This window comes from Gymnodraco acuticeps, unplaced genomic scaffold (genome assembly GCF_902827175.1).
Source record: "Gymnodraco acuticeps unplaced genomic scaffold, fGymAcu1.1, whole genome shotgun sequence".
NCBI lineage: Eukaryota > Metazoa > Chordata > Actinopteri > Perciformes > Bathydraconidae > Gymnodraco > Gymnodraco acuticeps.
In genome coordinates, this window is record NW_022991154.1 from 4,855,643 (window position 1) to 4,878,661 (window position 23,019).

Sequence of the window (23,019 nt, forward strand, 5' to 3'; positions counted from 1 at the left end):
TATAAGTTGATTGTTACTTATTTTTAAAGGGAAATGTGGCTCTTTGTGTTATCTATTTTTATTGATTTAACAGATTAGGAGATTATACAATAAAATATATGCTGATTTCATAAAATATATTAAAATGTTATACGATAAAATACTCAAAAGTGTAATATTTAGAAATAATTCCTACTTGACCTGTTGCACTATAAAAATATTTCTTATTGGCAGGAGTGTTATGTTATTAAGTATGTACTCAAGTAAAAAGTGGAGTAACTTATAATTGACTTATGCTAATGTGATTTTACTCCACTATAAATTGTAGGCAAATATTGTACTTTATAATTAATACATTTATTTAACAGATTTAGTCACTTCTTTGGAGATTTAGGTTATAAGCACAACATGTAAATTCACTATCATGTTTTCATATATTATTAAAGATTAATCCAGCAGTATACTATAAAGTAATTCAAATACACCCCACCTTTACCAAGTGTAACATTATAGTTATGAACAAAAATAATTACAATACAATAATTTAATATATATGGTGCTTAAATGACCCATTCTGCACAATGAGTACTTTTAAATTTGGTACTTACAGTAAGTACAATTTTATATGCAGGTCTTTTACTTGTAAGAGAGTATTCTCACACTTGGTTATTGCTCATTTTACTTACATACTTCTTCCGCCTCTGCTTATTGGTAAATGTGTCAGTAATAATGATCAAATAGTATATAATATATATTTTTCTACAACACTGCAGTCAATACTGCATAAGGATAAAACATATTTTTGAAAATGTTGAGATCATTTTGATTTTTGTAGTATGTGTTTTAGTAAAGTCTTCCTCTGTCACATAGGTTGAGAATCGGTGATTTAAAGCGTTAGAGACACATTTGCTATTTTTAATGAAGTTCTTATAAAGCCTATATTGTAGGCAACACCTCTAACTTGATGGACTGTTTTTATTTTGTGCTCACTTTAGGGTAATTGTTTCTATATAATAGTGCATTCTACCTAAACTACACAGTTTCTAATAAACCTATAGCGGTATCATTTCAATGGTTCTATAAAATCTTCCTGTGGCAACAAACTCATTTTTCTTTCCTTTTACTTTTGCGGCAGGACCACTAGCTACTTTTCGTAAAGCTTTATCGTTTCAAAGAATTGTTTTCGTCTCCGTGCCACGATTTTCCGTGTGTGCGGGTGTGTGACACTTCTGTGTGACTGACGCCGGCAGGGTTTCCCCCGGTGTGTTACTGGAGATCTGCCGCTGTGTGCAGATAAGCTTCGCAGTAGAGAGAGAGAGAGAGGCGGGCGGACAGCAGGTGCGTCCTCTCAGCATCCCGGCTCTGACCCCGCCCCCCGACACGCGCTATAGGCGGAGGATTTAAGCGGGCCCTCCGTAATGATGAGAGATTTCTGAGACTGATTGATTTGAAAACTTGACAGGTTTTGAGTTTCACAGATAACAGCAGCTCACCATCAGGCCAAGTTAGTAGAATATACTCCTCTGCATTAGTTTCACTACACATTTCAGCACGTTGAACTGAGTTACAGGAGTTTACAGTGGTCTTGCGTGTGTTCGGACAGAGATGAACGTAGATGGGGATTACGTAGGCTCGGTGAGCAGCGGGAACGGGAAGCTGCGGCTGTGGCTCATCGAGCAGGTGGACAGCGGGAAGTACCCGGGGCTGGTGTGGGAGAACGAGGAGAAGAGTATCTTCAGGATCCCCTGGAAACACGCCGGGAAGCAGGACTACAACCGCGACGAGGATGCCGCGCTTTTCAAGGTAAGAGACCCGCATCCTCTGCTGTAAATGCAGCAATAATTGAACATGGCTTTCAGAATAAAAGTATGAAAATAGGCGTTTAAATTATGAAAAGTTCTCAAAATATGATTTTAAAGTCCTACAAAAGGGGACTACGAGAAATAATATATTGTCCGTTTGATAGATTTTTTCACAAACCCTAACCCTTGCCTACAATTCATTATAAAATAATAACAACATCGTAAACATTTTCTATTTTTTAATGTCTTATGATGTCTTCAAGTTTTTCATGACAAATTGTGTTTTTGGGTATGCAAAAGCGCGAATTCTGCAACGGTTAATTTAAAAGTCTGACAATAACTTTGTTAATTTATTTTAATTTTATTAAATGTCTGAAAATAGTTTAAGCATTGGGGTGAGAGCCTAGTCAGAATTAGTCGACACAAGTTCCCAGGGACAAATGACTTATTTAAAATAGTTGTTTTTGTCTGAACAATTATTCCAACTGAAAAGATAACCCGATTACTTATAAGACTGTGGAAAACCCGAACTTCGTCACATTTGAAATATTGAAATTAATCGATTAATTCAAGAGAACTCAATACATCGACTAATTACTAGCGCTGAATAAACGTTCTTCTTGAGAGGGCTCTGAAACACAACACGGTGAAGTTTGTAGTCTCAGGCTTCTCTTTTTAAAGTTGTTTTTAAAAAGTAGTCCCGGTTACCTGTGTGCAGGCCTGGGCGCTGTTCAAAGGAAAGTTCCGGGAGGGGATCGATAAGTTGGACCCCCCCACCTGGAAGACTCGCCTCCGCTGCGCCCTGAACAAGAGCAATGACTTCGATGAGCTGGTGGACAGGAGCCAGTTGGACATCTCGGACCCCTACAAGGTGTACCGGGTCATCCCTGAGGGCGCCAAGAAAAGTCAGTCCCACCTCCAACACCTCACATATCTAACAATACAGCTTTTAAAATGTTGATTTATTAGCCACGAGTTACATGGCAATGCAGCATAAAGATTACAAGTGTAAGAGCTAACCAAACTGGGTGAACTTTTTTGTAAATAAGTGGTAAACATAGTTATTGTAAGTTGTGTTTTTTGAGACAAAGTTGGAAATTCTCTGCAGTGATTAATAAAGGTCAATGACTCCTCAGTGTAGTTAAAATCTTTTGAAGAGTCAAAAAAACAAACCACCAGTGAAGGTCACGCTGCATGATGTCATGAGATGTGGATTTTCTCTGTAGCCTGTGTGTTTATACGTTTCTTTTCTTTTGTCTTGTGTTCAGGACCCCGGCAGGAGGACAGTCCTCTGAGTCCAAGTTATCAAGGGCACTCCCCCTACCCCGCCCTGCAGACCCAGGTGATTTTCAAACACATGCAAATGAGTGGGTTAGAGAGACAGAGGAAGGGAGGAAGAGAGAGAGTGAGAGAGAGGTTTGGTGTGCAGCAGTAAGAGTGAATGAGAGAGCGTACTATGCATGCTCCACTGACCTTGGATGCACCAGATGCCAGGTTTATGAGTTTCATCCCAAAGTCTCACTGACGCTGCCTTCAAGTGCTGTTGGAAATAATGATATCACAAGTAGAACATAACATAGGAATAGGACTGGTCTTGTTGATCTGTGTTGTTATTTACAATCATTTTAAATTGTAGGTGGTGAATTTCTAGCTCGTCAAGACTAGCCAAAATAAGGTGATTTTAGTAACATAAATATCAATTTAGAAAACTTTGAATTAAGATTAAAAAAAGGACAGTGTGTCATTGTAAAATATACTAACTGTACTAACAAAAACAAAAATGGTATTAACATTACTACTGTGCTCCCTAATGCTCTTTCTAAAAAGAGTCATTTCTTTTGAGCTTTTAGGTGTCCAGAACTGATAGTTAACTGTGCATGTTGAACTGATGTTTGTGTGTGTAGATGCCACAGTACATGCCCACACCAGAGGGTGGATGGAGAGATTACTGCCAGGAGCCGGCCTCCCTGCCCGACCTGCCCTTCCCTCAGTGTCCCTGTCCCCCCCGCAGCCTGCCATGGCAGGGCCCGTCCATGGAGAATGGTACGTTACTCCACATTCAGATGTAAGCTCCAGAATTCCATCATGTGCCTTTCTGTGCTCGTGTTGATCTCTTGTCTGTTCCTCTGTGGGTGCAGGATACCAGCTCAGAGCCTCCATCTACTCGTACGGCCCCGCTGACAGCCAGCCCTCGCCTTTCACACTGGACGCCGGCATCAGATCAGCAGAGGCGCTCTCAGGTAGAAAACACTTTTTTAATCTGAAATCAGTAGGGCTGTCGGTCCAGGGGAATTCCTACACTAAGCTACATTTGATTTCGATGTGACTTCATACCTTATTTAGCCCTAGAATCTAAATAAAGCCACACATTAAGACAAAACAGTTAATACCTGTTTGTTTGCTATTTACACCTGGAGGTAAACAATGAAAATACTTTAGCCTACTTATTTTAAAGGGGCCCTATTATACTTATCCTCGCACAATGATAAGTTAAACTACAAAACGTGATCATATTAAATGTGAAAAGATTGATCGACCTGTGTCTTCTTCTCCTCCATTCAGACTTCCGCCTGCATGTGTCTGTATATTTCCGGGACGCTCTGTTGAGGGAGGTGACCACCTCCAGTCCGGAGGGGTGCCACCTCACTCCCTGCTCCCCGGAGGAGAAGCACTACCTGACGCCAGGAGTTCCCGAGGTGGTGCCTCTGCCTGTGGACAGCCTCTCAGCTCAGAGGAGGACAGATGAGGGTCCCCCGAGCCCCCCCTCCACCCTGGAGAGGGGGGTGTTACTGTGGATGGGACCAGACGGACTCTACGCCCGCAGACTGTGTCCGGACAGGGTGTACTGGCAGGGAGGACTGTCCCAGTATGGAGACAAGCTCAACAAACTAGAGAGAGAGGTCACCTGTAAACTCCTCCACACGCAGGACTACCTGACAGGTGAGACAGGGAAGGGCTGCAACTAGCTTCATAATCATTTCATCTGGGGATTCTTTTGGATTGTTTATGATCTATAAGAAGTTAAAATGCCATCAGATTTCCTTTAAGGTCACAAGCAGTCCACATAAAAAGATATTCAAGTTACAACAATATTAAACACCAGATATTCACATTTAAGAAGCTAGAATTGGACGCCACTCTGTGAATTTAAATGTAATAGTAATACAGTTATTAAAAGGCATAAAATGGGGCCACAGATAAACTTAAATCAGTAAGGCAGCAGTGCAGACTTGAACTTGAAACCGTTTTGTTAGTCTGTTGGCCTTAATCGTCTTTGAGGAAAAACTACCCCTCATTTACTGTAAACTGCTTTGCTTAAAGCCATCTAAGAACAAAACTTAAGACACACTATTCCCCCCAAAATTCAACATTACTGTGGTGGGCAAAGTTGTTAAAGTAGTATTTCATGATGAGACGGCAGTCACATGAATTCTTCAAAGACTCATCCTCCCGCCCACATGCTAAGCCAGCCCCAGCTGTGTAAGAGCCTGACAGCTAATTGTATTTGCATACATGGTGTGAGCAGGACTTTCCATTCGAATCACCCCAAAGGTCATGCCACTTCGAGAGAAACCATCCTGAATTCATGTGAATCTATCAATTCAGATGTTTTTTATGTCAACTGATTATAATGTGATATTATCTATTCCGGGACTTTTAGAGATTCAGAGTTACGGGCTCCATGGTCGGCCTCTACCTCGCTTCCAGGTCCTGCTGAGTTTTGGAGACGACATCCTGGACGCACAGAGACAAAGACAGAGCCTCACAGTCCAGGTGAGGATCCTGCCACCTCCATATTACTTTCATTTTTGCCTTTTTTTAACTTTTAAAATAGGATTTGAAAGTCAGGCAGGGGTTCTTTATAGTCATAATGTTTCCAAAACTTTGAACTCAGTTTCTGAGAGAGATTAGGCAAAAGCCCAGTTCCACATCTCTCAACTCTCCCTCCACATCTGTGATCTCTGCTATTTGTTCAGATGATGGAAGTTCTGACACAGATTTGAAACCCAGAAAAAACCCAGAGAAACAATCCAAAAAGTAGAGCTTCAACCAATTGACTGTTACAGACCAATAATCAGACTGTGTTCATTAAAGCATATTTGTATTTGGGAGTGATTAGTTGACAAGATATTAAACATGTACTGTTATGGAATTAGCAGGTAAATAATGGGTAGATGTATTCATAAGGAGAACAGTCACTAGATGCAGCCCTAATGCTGATTTAAGAGTTACTTATTCCTGTAACAACTCAACTTACAACAAGCCACCAACCAAGCAATTGTTTTAGAAAAGTCCCCTTTCCATTATCCAGGGAAACAGCTTTCAATGAGCACAACACCAGAGCAAGCCACCGGGTCTCGGAAATAATATGAAATGTGGACAGTTATTCCAAGGCCTGAACTATATTAGTGTTGAATGTGTTGCTCCATAGTCCCCCTTTTAGATCAAGTGGAGATTCTGAGCTCTGAAAAACGTGTGTGAAAACTAAGGCCGATTTTCAATTTCTTACCCTGTTTTTCTTAACAGTATTTTGTCAAAAAAAACACAACATTTAAGACGAATAGTTCTAGTTGAAAGCTCAGGTTAAAGCTAGTAAATGGGTTTTTAGAAATGTTTTGTTAGTCCCCGATTAAAATGTATGACAAACTCACAGACTTTCATTTTTTTTTTTTACTTTCCAATCCATTTTTCCACTTCCTAACTTTTAGGATTTTAAAAATAAGTTGTGATATCTTGATATGAATCTTAGCTCAAAGAAACTATAAGCAATGTAAAATGGTGACAGTTTAACCTTTTTACTGACCTGTCTGACCTTCCTGTTGTCAGGTGGAGCCGCTGTTTGCCAGACAGCTCCTGTACTACGCCCAGCAGATGGGGGGCCACTACTACCGCAGCTACGAGCACCCCGGAGTCACAGACCACATAAACACATCTGAGGACTACCAGAGGACCATCACACATCATCTGCACAGCAGCAGCCTGCAGGAGTGACCTCTGTGGGTTCAGGGACTGTTGAAACCTTCAGGATGCAGCTGTGACCTTTGACACAGGAGACGAGGAAACTGAGACAGGAGGACAAACTTGGACAGTGTTATATATGAAGATAATGGACGTTTAGTGACAGTGCTGCAATGAAGAGTTCTGTGTGTGTGTGTGTGTGTGTGTGTGTGTGTGTGTGTGTGTGTGTGTGTGTGTGTGTGTGTGTGTGTGTGTGTGTGTGTGTGGCTGGAACCAAAGTTGCATATTCTTACTGTATTTTTGTGGCACCATGAATATTTTCCATACTGACTATGCAAAGAAAACTGACAGCTTAAGCGATTGTACTGTACAAAACTGCGTGATGAAATGAAGTGCCTTAAAGTGATAGTTAGACATTTGGGAAATGTTGTTTCTTGTCAAACAAATTGAGAACATTCTGGAGTCTGTACAGTGAACAGATGAAGCTGGAGCCAGCTAGCGATTAGCTTAGCACAAACACTGAAAACGGGAAATTGGTTAGCCTGACTATCTCTAAAGGTAACACAATCCACCTACAGTACCAGCAACTTTTTAAAGCTCACAATTTATCATGTTATTTTTTATTGGTTTATTCTGAAAGACAATTTAGTTTAAAAACGTCATTTTGTGGGGTTTTGAGTAAGACTGCATTTTTACCTATGGTTTTTACACTTGTTTTATACTTAAATAAACCTTATAAAGGTAATATCCCCTATCAGTGCTTTAAAGGTGATTACTGGTAGATAGTTTAACACTTAAATGAGTGAGGCTAGTCATATGTAGTCTTTATGCTAAGCTAATCTTCATTGTACAGTAGCTTCATATTTGCTGTACTGAGGTGAGAATGGTGTGGATTTTCTCTTTTGAATATTTGTTGTATTGCTAGGAGACACTATCATCACCATTTAGTGAATTATGATTATTGTGCTTGGTTGTTTGTGTGAGAAACTCAGGGAGCAGATTTTATGATTTTATATAAGCTTTTTCAACTTCATTTTAAATATTTCAGTTGCTATTTGTTTTATTATAATGTAACTGGCATACATCAATTTTAAGAAAGAGTTAAAGTGAATGTTTGGACACATTTAATGAACACATTCCTGTTTTCTAAAGAAAAATAAATGGCTCAATTGCAAAAAAAATTACGACCTCTGTTCATAAGTATGTGAGTTGCTTCTGAACAGGAAGTGTGGTTCATGTGCAGGAAGAGGCTGGTTAATCAAACGCGTCTCTGTCACAAACATGTATGATGACATCACGAGGGGAGGATAGAGAGGAAGAGGTCGGCCACGTTTTCCACGCCGTGCTGGAGACAAGGCCTTCCTGATTTCTGCTCACAGATTAGAGTCTGTTTCCACTTTCATGGAAAACAATCACAAGAAGCCACAGTTCATTTGTCACCAAGACCAAATCATTTACAAGAAGAGCAGGGACGATGTCATCACTTGATTAGGTTGCTTGAGAAAAACAACAGAGGTTATACTGAAAACCACGTTCACACAGTTTATGAGCAGAACATCAGGGTTGCAAGTTATTTTGGATGACGTGATTATTAAGTCCATAACATGTAAGAAAACAGCACATAAACGAACTACAACTTTCCAGTGCGTAAATGGCTGGTTTTTCAAGTCAAATAGCAATGTTATTATGTTCTAAAACACAAAGAGCAGACAACTATTGAGAATATTGCTAACCTTATACTTAAATTAAAAATAAATTAAGAAATGTATGGCAACATAACATAAGTATACATAAAAAAACAACAACTGATGCTTGAATATCTCTAAAAAACATTATTGTCCAGATCTTTTGTTATCCACTACAGAATTTAAAGTCAGCATTCACCGTAGGAGACGACCAAACTGCTTCAGCATTACACAGAGAAAACATTCAACTTTGCGTGGCAGATCATCAGTGGCATCACCTGCTTCAAGGTTCCATGTGTGGTACCTTGGTTGTAACGAGTGGTTATTTGAGTTACTGTTGCCTTTATGATCTTTAACCACCCTTCTCTGACCTCTGGCATCAACGAGGCATTTTCGCCCAGAGAACGTCCGCTCACTGGATATTTTCCCTTTTTCGGACCATGCTCTGTAAACCCAAGAGATGATTGTGATCCCAGTAGATCAGCAGTTTCTGAAATACTCAGAAACTTTCACGTTCACAGTCACTTAAATCACATTTCTTCCCCATTCTGAAGTTCTGTTTGAACTTCACCAGGTCCTCTTGACCATGTCTACATGCCTAAATGCATTGCGTTAGGTGTACCTAATAAAGTAGCCAGTGAGTGTTTATTGGCAAGAAAATCTACAAGAGATTGTACAGTGCAATCAGAGAGATACAGTATGTCCACGTTTTTGAGCAAGTCCACAAATCCAGTCTTTGTCAAGTCTGTCACCACCTTCGCGCAGCTGCTGGCGCCACTTCGTCCGGTCCTCCACCAGCCTCTCCCAGTTGTCCGTCGCAATGTCCAGGGCCTTCATGTCACGTTTTACGACATCCTTGAAGTGCAGCAGTGGTTGTCCTCTGCCTCTGGAACCAGTGCTCAGCTCGCTGTATAAAATGTCCTTTGGCAGGCAGCCATCTGGCATTCTGCGAAGGCGACCGAGCCACCGCAGCCTCCTGACCTTCAGTGTTTGGAAAATTGCTAGCACCGCCTCGTTCGTGACCTTGTCCCGCCATGTGATCCCGAGGATGTTGCGCAGGCACCGCATGTGAAAAGCATTTAGCTCTCTTTCGTGCCGCGTGTAAGTTGACCACGCCTCAGAACCATACATCAGGACGCTGACCACGCAACATTGGTAGATACGTGTCTTAGTGCGCTCGGTGAGGTATTTGTTGCTCCAGGCTCTTGAGCGCAAACGACTGAAAGACGTTGCGGCTTTGCCGATACGAGTCTGAGTCTCCTTAACTAATGACAGGTCACTGCTGATTGTTGAGCCAAGATACGTGAACTGGTCAACAGTCTCCAGCACATGCTCGTTCACCATAACCGGCGACGCTGCACTTCCTGCTTGGTGCATAACAACTGTCTTTTTGATGTTGATGATCAGTGCAAATTCAGAGCATGCTGCACTGAATCTGTCCATCAGGCGATGTAGACCAGCTGCGCTGTCGGGCCAGATTAAACAGCTTCCCGTCTGACCACGTGTACAATTGTCGGTCTTATCTCCCGATGAGATCCAGGCAACGCCCCTGCAGATCATTATCAAACAATTTGCAGTTTTTCCAACTACATAGATTATTTCATGCATGTTTTACTTCAAAACAAGTATTTGTACATACACAAATTGTAATATATATATTACTAAAACAAACTGTTATGTAGTGGTAAGAAGATGTAAGTGCTTATACATGTATTTGATAATAACTATTCTTATGGGTAACAATCATTTTAGGCTGGTGTGTGAACAGATAATAAATAGAAATATAGCTTTAATAATAAAAATGTATCTTTGCTGGATAAGTAATAACTGTTTTCAACTACTATAGACCAATCGTCACTTATTTAATCTGCTTATGATCACATTAAGATATTAATTACCATTTCCTTTTTAAGATAATGGTTAGACATTAGACACACATGGCTTAGTATTTCTCAAGAAAGTGATCCAGATAAATGACTGCTTTGTACGTGTTTCTTGCTGATCTTTTTCATGTCTACTCGTTTTGTCGCAGATGCATGAATTCAACGAAAAACAGTCAATAACAGTAACTGTGAGCTCAACCTAAAAGTATGTGTCACATTTCTCCATTCCTTTTAATTACCCACTCATCAAGTCGGATCAAAGTTTAAAGTATGTTTTGAAGGTATGGAGACCTGCAGAACCAAACAATACAAAATAAACTCCCCCTTCTCACCTCTGTTACTGTAAACAGAAAGCGGATAAGGCTTTAGGCTTTGAAATTATTTTGTGAATGAATCCGTGGGAGGGCAGAGAGCTAAGTTTAGACCTCAGAGAATCAAAACAACTGCTGTCTGCCCTGCACGGCCTTCCCCTAAACGCAGATGGGAAACCAAGACAGAGAAAAGGTCTGTGGGGCATGAATGTAGACAATAACACAAAGTTGTACACCTTAAATGTAAAAGGTGGTGCATTTACATTCTGAAGTGGAGATCAAATGGGTCAGCCGCAAGTCCAACTCCTCCCAAGAGAAACTAATTTCTTTGTCTAGTCTCTCATGTGAGGTGTGGGCGTGCCGCTGTCTGTGTCCTCTGCCTCAGTGACTAAACCTACCGCAACCGTAAGTCATTACACCCACCACCATTATCACACTTTCTGTTGCCACCATCTTCATCCTGGATCCAATTACACCCTGTTCTGATGAGCTTGCTGCCTGAATAACGGCTTTATCACAACCCCTCCCCTCCACCCTGCACACGCCCTGTCCTCTTCCAGAAAGCACCAGTTAACCGGCGAGCCTGAGCTCCAGAGATGAATGGGTTCAAGGCTCTAGTTTGAACCGAGGTGCACACAGACCAACTGTCTGCAAATATGCACTGATACAAAATAGTTCTTTAGGGTTGTCTCATCATAAAAGAAAGAGAACCACTGTCACATAATAACTGGAACATGAACAAATATAATGTAATGCAATATTTTGCCTGCCACACACCTCGAGCTCAACAGAATCTTTAAATGAAGAACAATTTGAAGACAACCACCAATTAATGCTGAAAATTGTTTTTTATAAACAATTATTTGTGAGGAAGTTAAAGAGGTCATAATTCCCTCTTTAACACCTGTGAAAACTGTTAATTCAAGTTCCTCCCAAAATTAGAAATGTATCAAAATTACATTTAAACACATCATAATAACACTATATATTTTACCTTTGACAAGTCATTTTAAAGAGGCGCTATAACGCTTTTTGGGGTTTTCCCTTGTGTGTTATTTAGGATTTAGTGCATGTAAATGGTCTGCAAAGGCTAACATCTCAAAGTTCCCTCCATGGGGAGTTTCTCTCCCACACACTCTCCCTGCCTGAAACGCCTCCATTGGACTCCTTTATTTACTTCTGTAACATAATGACATCACTGTGTAACACTCACGCTTCTGGCTAGTGCTCCAACACCTTGTATGTGATAGGCCAGGGGTCGGCAACCTGCGACTCTTTAAGCCCTCTGCTCTGGCTCCCTTGAGTTTAGACATAAATAAGAAGTAAATAAAATAAAAGCATTTGTAGGACTATTTATATTTTGTTGCACGGTTGAAAATGTTTCGTATCTTGAGGTGATACTGTGACACTAAATAAAAAACAAAACGGTTTTAATTAGGTCAACTAAAAGATGCGTCACATCCTGCTACGGTCCCGCACCAGCGCCTTTTCTTGGAGGCGAATAACCTGACTCCCGGCTCGATGAGCGAATTAAGGATAAATCAGAGAAAATAAAAGTACCGGAGGAACACACAGGATTTAATTCTGCGTGGACAGAGTTATCTGTTTTCACAGCAAACGATGCTGGCTTACCGGTATGTTTGATATGTGGAGAGAAGTTGTCAAAGGAGCTGCAGCCTTTACGTATTGGAGGAAAAACACGGAAGAGGAAGACAGCTGACGATCTTCAGTCATAATTCAGTGTGAGAAAAAGTTTTTAGAGAGTACTTGTCCATGGACAAGTGAGTTTGGCAATTTACTTGTCCGAATACATTTTTCACTTGTCCAGAATGGACAAAAATTGGGGCCACTGGAATCTTCTTCTTCGTCATCGTATTTTACATTTTCCCACGGTTTTTACGACACCGCTAACGTAAGTGAGCGGTAAGATTTACTGCATCACACATAGGGCTGGGTATCGTTTGGATTTTAACGATTCCGGTTCTGCTTTTCAATTCCGGTTATTTTCGGTTCTCGATTCCGGTTCTTTGAGAGGGTAAAAACAAGTCAAACTGGGAGACAAATATATTTATGAAAACATTAAGTCAAATCTGTATTCCTATTTACAAATAACTTCATACTGTTTAATTTCTTACGGTTATTGAATACAATTATATAAAAATAATCTCTGCATTGTTTAGTTAGTTCTAAGTGGTGCAGTTTGAGAATGTGCAATTGGCCCAGTGTCCTCTGATGTTACACTGCAACCTGCCTGTGAGACAGAGTCCAACCACACATGTCCAACACATAGGACATAACCTAATAATAATAATAATGACGATGATGATCGAGAGAGAGAGAGAGAGAGAGCGAGAGAGAGAGAGAGAGAGAGAGAGAGAGAGAGAGAGAGAGAGAGAGAGAGAGAGAGAGAGAGAGAGAGAGAGAGAGAGAGAGAGACGCTGAGCTGCACCGTGCAGCGATCAGCTGATACGGAGCATAGAGAGAGCTGCAGTCCGCGGGGCTCGGCCTCGCCTCCTGTCCTCACAACTCTTATTAATCCCGATACCGGACAATTGTTATTTGTTCCTACTCGGAACCGAGTTTTGCTTCCCAACCTTGCCACTGTGCTACACTTCCCGCCCCGCTCCGCCCCCGTCTAACTGTACAGAAAGCGGCGAGATGCATTTCCTTAGGAATCGACAAGCAGAACCGAAACTAACATTTCTAGACGAACAATGGCGGACACGTACAATTTGCGAATGAGTTCTGCCTTTTGTAAACTGAATGTATCAATAATTTGTCAATAAATCAGGTCGAAAAACGTCACTTGTCCGCCGGACAAGTCAATTGAAAGATCTACTTGTCCGATATTGTAAATAACACGTCCCGGACTGTGGGACGTGTACTTTTTCGCACACTGTAATTCAATCAGTTAACTCTTTTTAGGGTGTTTTATTTATTTCAAAGTGGGCCCATTTTAATTGTATTTTTTTCCTTCAAATGTGCAGAGGACTCCCCAAGTGCTGTGTTTAATTTATTTTAAAGTAGGCCTGTGTCTTTTTTTGTATTCTCCTTATAAGAGTTCTTTGTTTCTTATTAGAGGTTAACAGTTTTATAAATAATAAATGCAAAACACCTGTAGTTTTTGTCTATGATATAACAATAAATACAACTTCATAGGCTATCAAATATGTTTTGCGGCTCCAGACAAAACAAATTGTTGGAAAAGGGGGCAAAATGGCTCTTCAGCTAACCAATCAGAGCAGACTGGGCTCTGGTTTCAGACAGAGGGTGAAAAGAGGTGCTTTTTGAACATTAAAGCATGTTAACATGTCACAGTATGGGCATATTATGTCCTCTATCGAATAGAGATAATTCCACACAGGTTTGTTGTTTACAATGTTGCGTTCAGAGATAGAATATGGGGTGTCTCGTGGACGCGTAGTGAGTTTATTGCATTCAGTTTTCTATTGTCCCTGTGAAGATTGGACTGGACCGTAGAAAACCGAGAAAAGTTTTTTTTTAAAATTATTTTTAGTTTCTTGTGAAGTCCAAACTTGCGGAGGCTTTGCACTATAGCAATACAACCCGAAGACATAAAATGTGTCACCTTAGTATCACGCACACCTTTGCCCCGGTAACACTAAGGGGATTTTAAACCAGGCTTGATCCGCAGATAAAGACTGTTAGAAATGGTCAGAAGAAAACAATGTTTTAACCATATTTTTTGTATTTATTGGGTATTGGAGATGGCACGGTAAAGCATCAACATCAACTTTTAATCTTAGAAAAAATATTTCAGTCTGAGACATGGCGACTCCATCATGGTTACAGTCTAGAACTTTCTTGACACTACCCAGTTAGCCTCTTGCACACTCCCTGTTGAGTAGCCATATGTGATTAGCATAACCAGCCAGACTGGGACTGTCCTACACAGTAACAATGAAATCAACTCATTTCGTGTCTTTGCGATTAGATGAACATTGGTGAAGCAGAAGTAGGAAGTGACACCGAAATAGAGCGATGAGTAAACCAGTGAAGTGATCAGTGAAAAGAAACGGCCATAGTTCATTAGCTGATCACACATAGATAAGATAAGGAAAGGTGCCAGATAGAGTGAAAGGAGTTTATCTCTTAACAGGCTGGATGCAGGAGGGCTGGAAGCAGGTGAGCTGGAGCTGCATGCTGCTCTTAAACTTGTTCAGCAGCTCTTCCAACAACCTGGTGGGAGAAATACAAATATGTTAAATTAATCTTTAAAGCACAAAAAAATATAAATGTTATGAGTAACCCACTTCTTATCGGCGCCGCTGTGTAGCTGAGGAAGGGCGTCCAAAGCCAGTTTGAAGCTGGCACTAGAAACAAGACGCCCAGTTGAAAAATGATAAGAAAACAACACATTGATGAACAAGAGAAAGCAAAAAATACAGTTGTAAATCTAAGCATGCACACACGCCTCCCCACATGTATGCACACACACACATATGGGGACACCACAGTGCGTGCACACAGCAGAACCAGATTACTTTCACTTCCTTTCCATAGCCCACCAAGTAACATAAATAGGGATTGTAGTGAGGGATGTGCGACTGCTAAGATTTATGTGTGTGACACTCGCTGCCATAAATCACTGGGCAAATGTGAACGGGTGTGTGTGTGTGTTTAACTTACTTGCTTTCAGAGTTTAGGTAGGCACCAATGGCGTCTCTCAGAGCACAGAGTTCAAGACGAGCCTGAAGGGTGATGGGGGGGGGGGGGGGGTTTATAAAAAAGAAAGACAATAAAATGAACGTCTCTAACTGTCAGCAGTTGGCAGCTTGAAGTGAAATATGGCATTATCAGGAACGACAGGTAAATCCCCCAACAAGTGTGATGGTCCACTTGTGAGTCAGAGTCGTACTATGAGTGATAAACAGCTCTATAAATGTGTGTGTGTGTGCGCGGTGAGAGGTGTACCTGCAGGGCTCCGTTCTTGCTGAAGGATGATACACATTGCATAAGACGACACATTTCGTCCGCAACTGACTCGACAATTTTAGAAAGAACCCGAGGAACCAGGTCCTTAGACACGGTGAAGACCTGAGAAAGATTAAAGCATGGAAACGGCTCGTTAGTACAGGGTTTGATCAAAGTAGAATCAACAAGACAAGGTTGTATTTACCTCAGCATGAACTGTGATGATGCTGACCAGAGCTTCCTTCAGGTAGTTCCTTACACCTGAGGCAGAAAAGAAAAACATAAATCCAGATACAAGGGAGAATATTATGCTAAAAGCTAACTGGACGCAAGTTCATATCACCATGCAGATACACATTAGGCTTAAACCCAGAAAATGGGGGAAAGTTAGCAAGTCAAAGAACTGAGAGTGTCAATCTTCAGGCACATCTACAGTAAGAGATCCAAGGTTGAAATGTCAAAATAAATGGTGTAATTTTACATGTGTAAATTGTAGGGCTGTCAAGTTAACGCGTTAATAACGCGTTAATGCAAAACATTTTTAACGACACTAATTATTTGAACGTGCGATTAACGCATGTGTATTTGTCCTCGGCCCGCCCCGTAGTTTCAGAGCCCAAAGGGTTGACGTTGTTGTTGTTGTTAGTTGGATGGTGGGAGATTCTAGCGAGAGATATGGATATAAAACAAGGTGTTTTAAACAGCAAGCCAAGCACACAGCTGATGCTGACAGCCCCGCTCCTGCCGCTCGCTTGCGGCAGACCACGCTTGAAAGTTGCCGGGGAGACGCCTGGACAACTACAACGATAGCTAAATGGGTGGCTACAGCTTAACATTGTGGAGGACGAGGGGCTGCGTTAGATAATTCGGATCACATCCAACGTGTGGGAACTTCAGTCTCATGCTTTGACTGAAGATGAAGACAGGAGCGGCATTTCGCCGACAACTGTAAACAGGCTTGTCTGTTTGAGCGACTGGCTCAGTGTAGAGAAGTAGACAGGGTTGGGAGAGAGAGAGGGAGAGAGTGTAAGAGAGAGAGAGAGGTTCCAGGTTGTTGTGTTGAGAATATTCAGGAGAATATTTGTCATTGTTCCAATGATAATAAACATTAGCATAAAGCATATTTGTCCACTCATATGTTGATAAGAGTATTAAAAACTTGAAAAATATTCCTCTAAGGCACATTTAGAACAGATAAAAAATGTGCGATTAATCGCGATTAAATATTTTAATCGACTGACAGCCCTAGTAAATTGATGACTACAGCATGTGTTTTGCCCTTTCAGGATGATTCCTAGCTGTGATTGAGGGCATGAATTCAGTTCTGCCGCTCCTTGCCGTTTGTTGCTTTGGTGAAAGGATTTTCCTGACATTTGGATATCTCAAAGTAAAAGGTTTCAAAGAAAGTGATACCAAAACGCAGGACAGGAGTTTTTCTGCCACATTAAAAATGTGCATACGGGAAAACCCAATAACCGAGTGGTTAGTGCGGACGCCATATCATTACATTACATTGCATTTAGCTGACGCTTTTATCCAAAGCGACTTACAATAAGTGCGTTCGACCAACAAAATACAAACTTGAAGAAAACAGAATCATATAAGTACATCAGGTTTCATAGAGCAAAAACATTTCAAGTGCTACTCAACTGGCTTTAGGTAAGCCAGTCCTTTATTAGTATATAAGTGCTTCGTTAATAGTTCTAACGCTCGAAGTGGAGTCGAAAGAGATGAGTTTTCAGTCTGCGCCGGAAGATGTGCAAGCTATCTGCTGTCCTGATGTCAATGGGGAGCTCATTCCACCATCTTGGAGCCAGGACAGCAAACCCACGTGTTTTTGCTGATGGGAACTTGGGTCCCCCTCGCAGCGAGGGCACAACGAGTCGTTTGGTTGATGCAGAGCGGAGTGCACGTGCCGGGGTGTACGGTTTAACCATGTCCTGGATGTAGGAAGGGCCAGATCCATTCGCAGCACGGTACGCAAGTACCATTGTCTTGAAGTGGATTCAAGCAGTTATCGGAAGCCAGTGGAGGGAGCGGAGGAGCGGAGTGGTGTGGGAGAATTTAGGAAGGTTGATCGAGCCATATCGAATGGCCCGATCAGCAGGTGTCGAGTTTGACTTCTCGCTGGTGAGACCTTAAGCTGTGTATTATTCCCCGACTCTCTCTCCACTATCACTGACAAATAAAGGCATACATTTTTGTATTTCTGATTTTCATTAGCGTTAAAAACACAAACAGATGTTGTGCTTCTACGGTGACAAGTTTCCATGCTTTAATGTTCAAAAAGGTATTTATCTTTCTCATACTGCAGCACCTCTTTTCACACTCTGTCTGAAACCAGAGCCCAGTCTGCTCTGATTGGTTAGCTGGCCGGCTCTGTTGTGATTGGTCACAAGAGTGTTGGAGAGAAACTCCCTCTGGATAGAACTTTTACATTTGAGCCTTTGCAGACTATTTACAGGCACACAAACCTAAATAACAAACTCCAGGAAAGGGAAAACCCCAAGAAGCATAATAGGGCCCCTTTAAAATCAAACATTGTTTCTCTCTACCTTACTATACCAATTTCAAAATATTCGGATTAGGTAGAAAATATTTAATTACTCATTTGATTCAGGGAGAAGAACTTTGTTGTCCACACTGAAAGTAACTTATAATGTTTTCTACCGCACTTTAGGCCAAATAAGGCAATGCAGTCTGCCCACACCACTTTCATGTTTCATTTTATAGATAACATCTGGTATTGTATATATTGAATACGTACGTGTGAATATACAACAGTACGTGGCGAATGGAAGTGGCTGTTCAGAGAAATCTTCAAAGATTTACTGATTAACGATATTTATCAGAAATATTGACGCCGCATTCATTCATGATAGAAAGGTCACTCAGGGGGGGGGATGTTGTTATTATTTTGTATTGCTTCATGGTATGTTTGCCTCTGAAAAGAGTGATAAGCTGCACGCAAAGATCAAGATAATGCAAATAAATGGAACTGGAAGTGTATTGTTATGACTTTAGACTGTTCTGCGAAAAAAATATTAAAATCTAACATTTAATACCCTCTAACAACCAGAAGCAACAACAGACCGAAAGTAGTGAAACTGGATTTTGAATGCCTTGCTGCAGCACCCACACACCAAATGCAACAAGTGAAAGTATCATATCCTAGAACTGCGGTTTGGATTCCAAATGTTCCTGTTTCACATGCGGCCCAAACACACACCAGCAGGAACAAACCAGAGCCAACCCTACTTTCGTTCATTACAGCCTTTTGTGTGATGATCTGCTGCCCACCTAGAAACACTCACACATTGCTATTGTTGCCTCACATCCTGTGCTAAGGTAAACCACATATACACATTTAAGTTTCACCTGGGTTTGCTGCATCTGATGAGAACAAGTCAAACTCATGTGCACTCCCACAGCACGACACAAAGGCCAGGAGAAGTTTAGGGGGACCAGCAGAGAGATCTCAGGGGTGTTTACAGTAAGCCATCAAAGAGCCGTACTTTACACACGACACACAACAACCACAACAAAAAGGTCAAACCAGAGACGTCAGGTTCTCATCCCACAGGAGTGCTAATTTCTGAGATGAATGGGGTCAGATAGTGGTTGCCGTCGGGGATTTTCCCTGTCATCTCAGACGCTCCAGGTTTTATCATGGCGGTGCAGTACCTGTAGGTGTTTGGCAGTCCCTCCAGTCAAAGTACCCAGCGTAGATCCCCGGCTCCAGAGAGCCAGCGATCGGGTCGGCACGTCTCTCGATGTAAGCCTCAAACAGTTTTCTGTCCAGCCCTCGAACCGCGTCCATACTCACCTGGAACACCAAGAAAAAGTAATGTTACTTTAAAAGAAGTGGAGATATACAAGTACACAATGTATCTTTATGGGGCAGCAGTATCTCAGTCTGTATGGTGGTCAGTTCAAATCCCAATCGGACCGAGTATAGAGAGTGGAATGCTAAATGGAGAGGTGCTAGTTTGTGTCCTTGAGCAAGGCACCACCTTCTCTGGGCGCCTCCCCCTCGCGTGGACACCTCTCCAATAATGGGTTTAGGTCCTGTTTTTGCATATGTGTATTTTGGGCCAATGTGTGTGATGTGTAAATTGAATTTCCCCTCTGGGATTAAGATTAATATTAGTGTATGTCTCATTATTTGTATCACCAAGTTTAAGCAGGCGATAAAACTGTAGGAATAAATATATACCTCATAATCGATCTCATATGATTATCGTTGTGGTCTTACATGTCTTAAGATGTATTGTACACATCTGTCGACATATAACAGATGTGTGTGTGTATGGCTTGATATCATATAATAAAAACTAGAAGGGCAACAAGCGAAAAATTAATTAGTGTTTCTCTCTTCTAAAAACTAAAAGTGTTCCCTTTTTTGGCCCGAGCCACAACCCTATACTAAGTTTCACAAAAATCGAGCGGGTATTTTCTCCGTAAAACTGGTGTTCAACAGACAAACAGACCTACGGGATAAGTCTATACTTCCAGTTGGGATATAGATGGGTTGGTAAAAATGACTTAGGCCTTCTTTAGAGAGCTTTAATGCCTTAGCTGGCAAAGAGATTTACAAATTTCTCTCATTTACCTACTCTTCGACTAAAGCATTCTTACTCACAATATGACAAATGTATCTAAAAAAAAAAAATCATAGAAAACTAAAAATAAAATGTGAATGCTATAAACCATAAACCACCCAAAATGTGTAAAAAATGTTTTATTTGCATTTTTGATGCTGTTGAATTAACATCTGTAGCTGATTAGAATAGTCTTTGTCATGTTTTGGTAACATCATCTCAATAACATTGACTTGTGCCTATGCAATGAGAGATGCATAACCTTCATGTCAAATGGAACTGCTTTAATGCTGCCTTTATTTACAGAGTTAATTGCACCATATGTGAGGCAGCTGTGTGATAGATGCATGATGGGACATTTTATTTTTAAAACCTCTGTTTAGTTAAAACTATTATCAGAATTTCTATATAATATCTTGCTCTCTAAATACTAATAATTGCTCTCTACAGCAATACATAGAATCTTTCAAAGAAATCGAGTTCACCGGTTATTACTGGAAAACCAACCGAACTCTTCTTTGCTTTGTGAATCAGCCATTAGTCATTGTGAGAGTGTGTGAAGAAAAGAAAGGAGTGAAAATGCAGAAGTGAGCTTCTAAGACAATGACCTTTACTTTTTTTTAAAAAGAAACGAGTCATACCTTCAGGGTCTCTTTGATGTCAATGACAACCCGACACACTTCTCATCAGCATCATGACACACAATGAGGACTCCATTGGTAAGAAACAGAGTTTTAACTGACCCGTGTGATCTTCTCGGTGCCTGTCAGGCCGTGTTTCTCAAAGTAGTTAGCCAGGTTCAGGAAGGTGTGTTTCTCCAGGTAATGGCAGTTACTGAGGATGATCAGTAGACGCTGCTCCTATACACACAAAACACATGTTTCTATCTTAATACTTGCAAGGACCCACATTGGGATAATAAAGTATCTATCTATCTATCATAGCCCCTGACTTTAACCATCACAACTACATGCACGATCAAAACCCTAAAACTAACCCTAAGTCTAACCTTACCCTTAAATGGCGAGCACAAGAACATTTGTTTTGATATTTCCTAATGTATCTAGTCTAAAATTACATAATTTCATGATTCTTTTTGAAAATCATGAAACAGTCCACATCTATTCCACCCACATTCCCCCCATGTTACATACAGCATGTGTTACAGCCATGTTGCACCCATGTTACACACATATTGCACTGTTTTACACCAATAGAGCTCGTTATTACATTCATTGCCTGATAACCAACTTCGTGAAAATGTTTAAAATAATTCAACAGAATCCCCCAGGATACAGTAACTATTGAACAGCCCTTTGAAGGAGTGAGGATGTCCTTCTTTTCCTTAAATGTCCTCAACTTTATATAAAATATGTACCAACTTCCAACTCAAAATATACCCACTTAACTAGAATGTCTTCACTTTCCAAAAATGTCCTTACTTTTATAAGTGTCCTTAACTGACTAAAATGGACTGATTTTGCAAAAACGTTCTAACATTTTTAAACTTTCTGAATACTAAAATGCAATCACTTAAAAATATCCTAAATTCCCCAAATCCCGTAAAATGTTTTATATTATTCATGTATCGAAAGGTCCAAATGCGCATGGTCTAAATTGGTACTCGCGAACATACAGCATAACGCAGACACACAATAATCCATACAAAAGATTAGACGCGATCAATCGATCACTGAAAAGAGTGACAACTGATCTGTTTTGAAAGCCACAAATTATGTTTGCATTTGAAGCCAGTTATTTTAAATCTTTAGCAAAACTACAGACGAGATAGGAGACTTTGATGGGCGTAAACTGATCACTTTCTAGTAATTCTCTGCGATTGTATGCAAAGGTTTCAAGTAGCTAAACAATAGATCTCATATCATGATTGACACCTCTCTGGTCAGCCGCACTTATTCGATTCTGTCTGTCTTACCCTTGCTTGGGCAGGGGAAACCCCAAACGCACCTCGCTCCATTTCCCTTTACCAGAAGCACTCTACACCCCGCTCTTCCTCCTCGCCCTCCTCTTTAACCCCCTTCACTAACATCTCAAAGTAGTTACAGGAAATGAGGACGTATAGGCTTCTTGTCCACAACCAGGAAACAGCCTGATAACATTTGGTGGTTTGAGTGAGACACTCGTTGGTCCTGTTGTGTAAAGGAGAGCGGGCCCACGCTTTGGTGACGCTGCCAGATGTGGGATTTCAGGTGTATTAACCCCAAACAGTTTAAAGGAAATAATAAAAAACCCATCACGCTTACAGATGTTGGGCTGAAGCCCTCGTGAATTCCAGAAAAACGAACTGGCGAGGAGAGGTCCACTGAAATGTTGCTGCACACACAGAAAATATGTATTTAACATGTTTTCAGAGTCAAGCACACTATAATATATCATCCCAATACTTACTGAGATGCATCAATATCTCCATCAGTTTTAGTGCTCAGGTGCTCCAAGCAGTTTATGAAAACCTGCATGGAAAATAAACAGAATTATGAAAAATAGGTGCCATACTCATGTCTTACTGTAGGCGATAAAGAGTAAGAGGTGTTTCCATAGCTACCGGATATCATTGGTAAGATGTAATAGTTGCACGGTGCATTTACAATGTGAAAACAATAGTGTACTACATGTCACACTGTGTTTGTCGAATATGTTCGTAGATAATTCCATAACCCAGAACAATTTGCAACACAGCTATTTACACAGTTATAAAGTATACTCAATCCAATGTCTTTCTATTGGGAAATTGTATATACTTGCTCCTAGTGTCAATCTCAATTTGTATTCTTACTATATACAATTGCCGCTAATGTTAGTTTTTAAATGTTGTTATATTTGTATCTTATTGTGTCTGTCTGTCT

At 40.8% G+C, this 23,019-nt stretch overlaps 2 protein-coding genes across 2 annotated transcripts in view; one reads left to right on the forward strand and one right to left on the reverse strand.

Annotated features, from left to right (window-relative positions):
* Window positions 1–1,317: 1,317 nt before the first annotated feature.
* On the forward strand, window positions 1,318–7,921 carry LOC117560627 (interferon regulatory factor 4-like). Its single transcript, XM_034237558.1, has 8 exons — window positions 1,318–1,782; window positions 2,500–2,686; window positions 3,050–3,123; window positions 3,686–3,824; window positions 3,920–4,021; window positions 4,344–4,721; window positions 5,443–5,555; window positions 6,609–7,921. Exons 1-8 carry the CDS (start codon window positions 1,585–1,587, stop codon window positions 6,771–6,773), a joined length of 1,356 nt encoding a protein of 451 aa, XP_034093449.1. The 5' UTR covers window positions 1,318–1,584; the 3' UTR covers window positions 6,774–7,921.
* A 6,389-nt stretch (window positions 7,922–14,310) lies between these two features.
* exoc2 (exocyst complex component 2) overlaps window positions 14,311–23,019 on the reverse strand; it is a 56,258-nt gene continuing 47,549 nt past the window's right edge. The window contains 9 exon segments of the mRNA XM_034237458.1: window positions 14,311–14,819; window positions 14,894–14,953; window positions 15,270–15,331; window positions 15,555–15,677; window positions 15,760–15,815; window positions 19,239–19,380; window positions 20,899–21,015; window positions 22,420–22,489; window positions 22,565–22,626. Coding sequence (XP_034093349.1) covers window positions 14,726–14,819; window positions 14,894–14,953; window positions 15,270–15,331; window positions 15,555–15,677; window positions 15,760–15,815; window positions 19,239–19,380; window positions 20,899–21,015; window positions 22,420–22,489; window positions 22,565–22,626 — 786 coding nt within the window. The 3' untranslated portion in view covers window positions 14,311–14,725.

Excerpts from the sequence above, each read along its gene's own strand:
- LOC117560627 (XM_034237558.1), top strand. The coding sequence starts at position 1,585 with ATGAACGTAGATGGGGATTACGTAGGCTCGGTGAGCAGCGGGAACGGG. Across the intron at positions 3,124-3,685 it reads ACCCCGCCCTGCAGACCCAG|ATGCCACAGTACATGCCCAC; the intron begins GTGATTTTCAAA and ends TTGTGTGTGTAG. Across the intron at positions 4,722-5,442 it reads CACGCAGGACTACCTGACAG|AGATTCAGAGTTACGGGCTC; the intron begins GTGAGACAGGGA and ends CGGGACTTTTAG.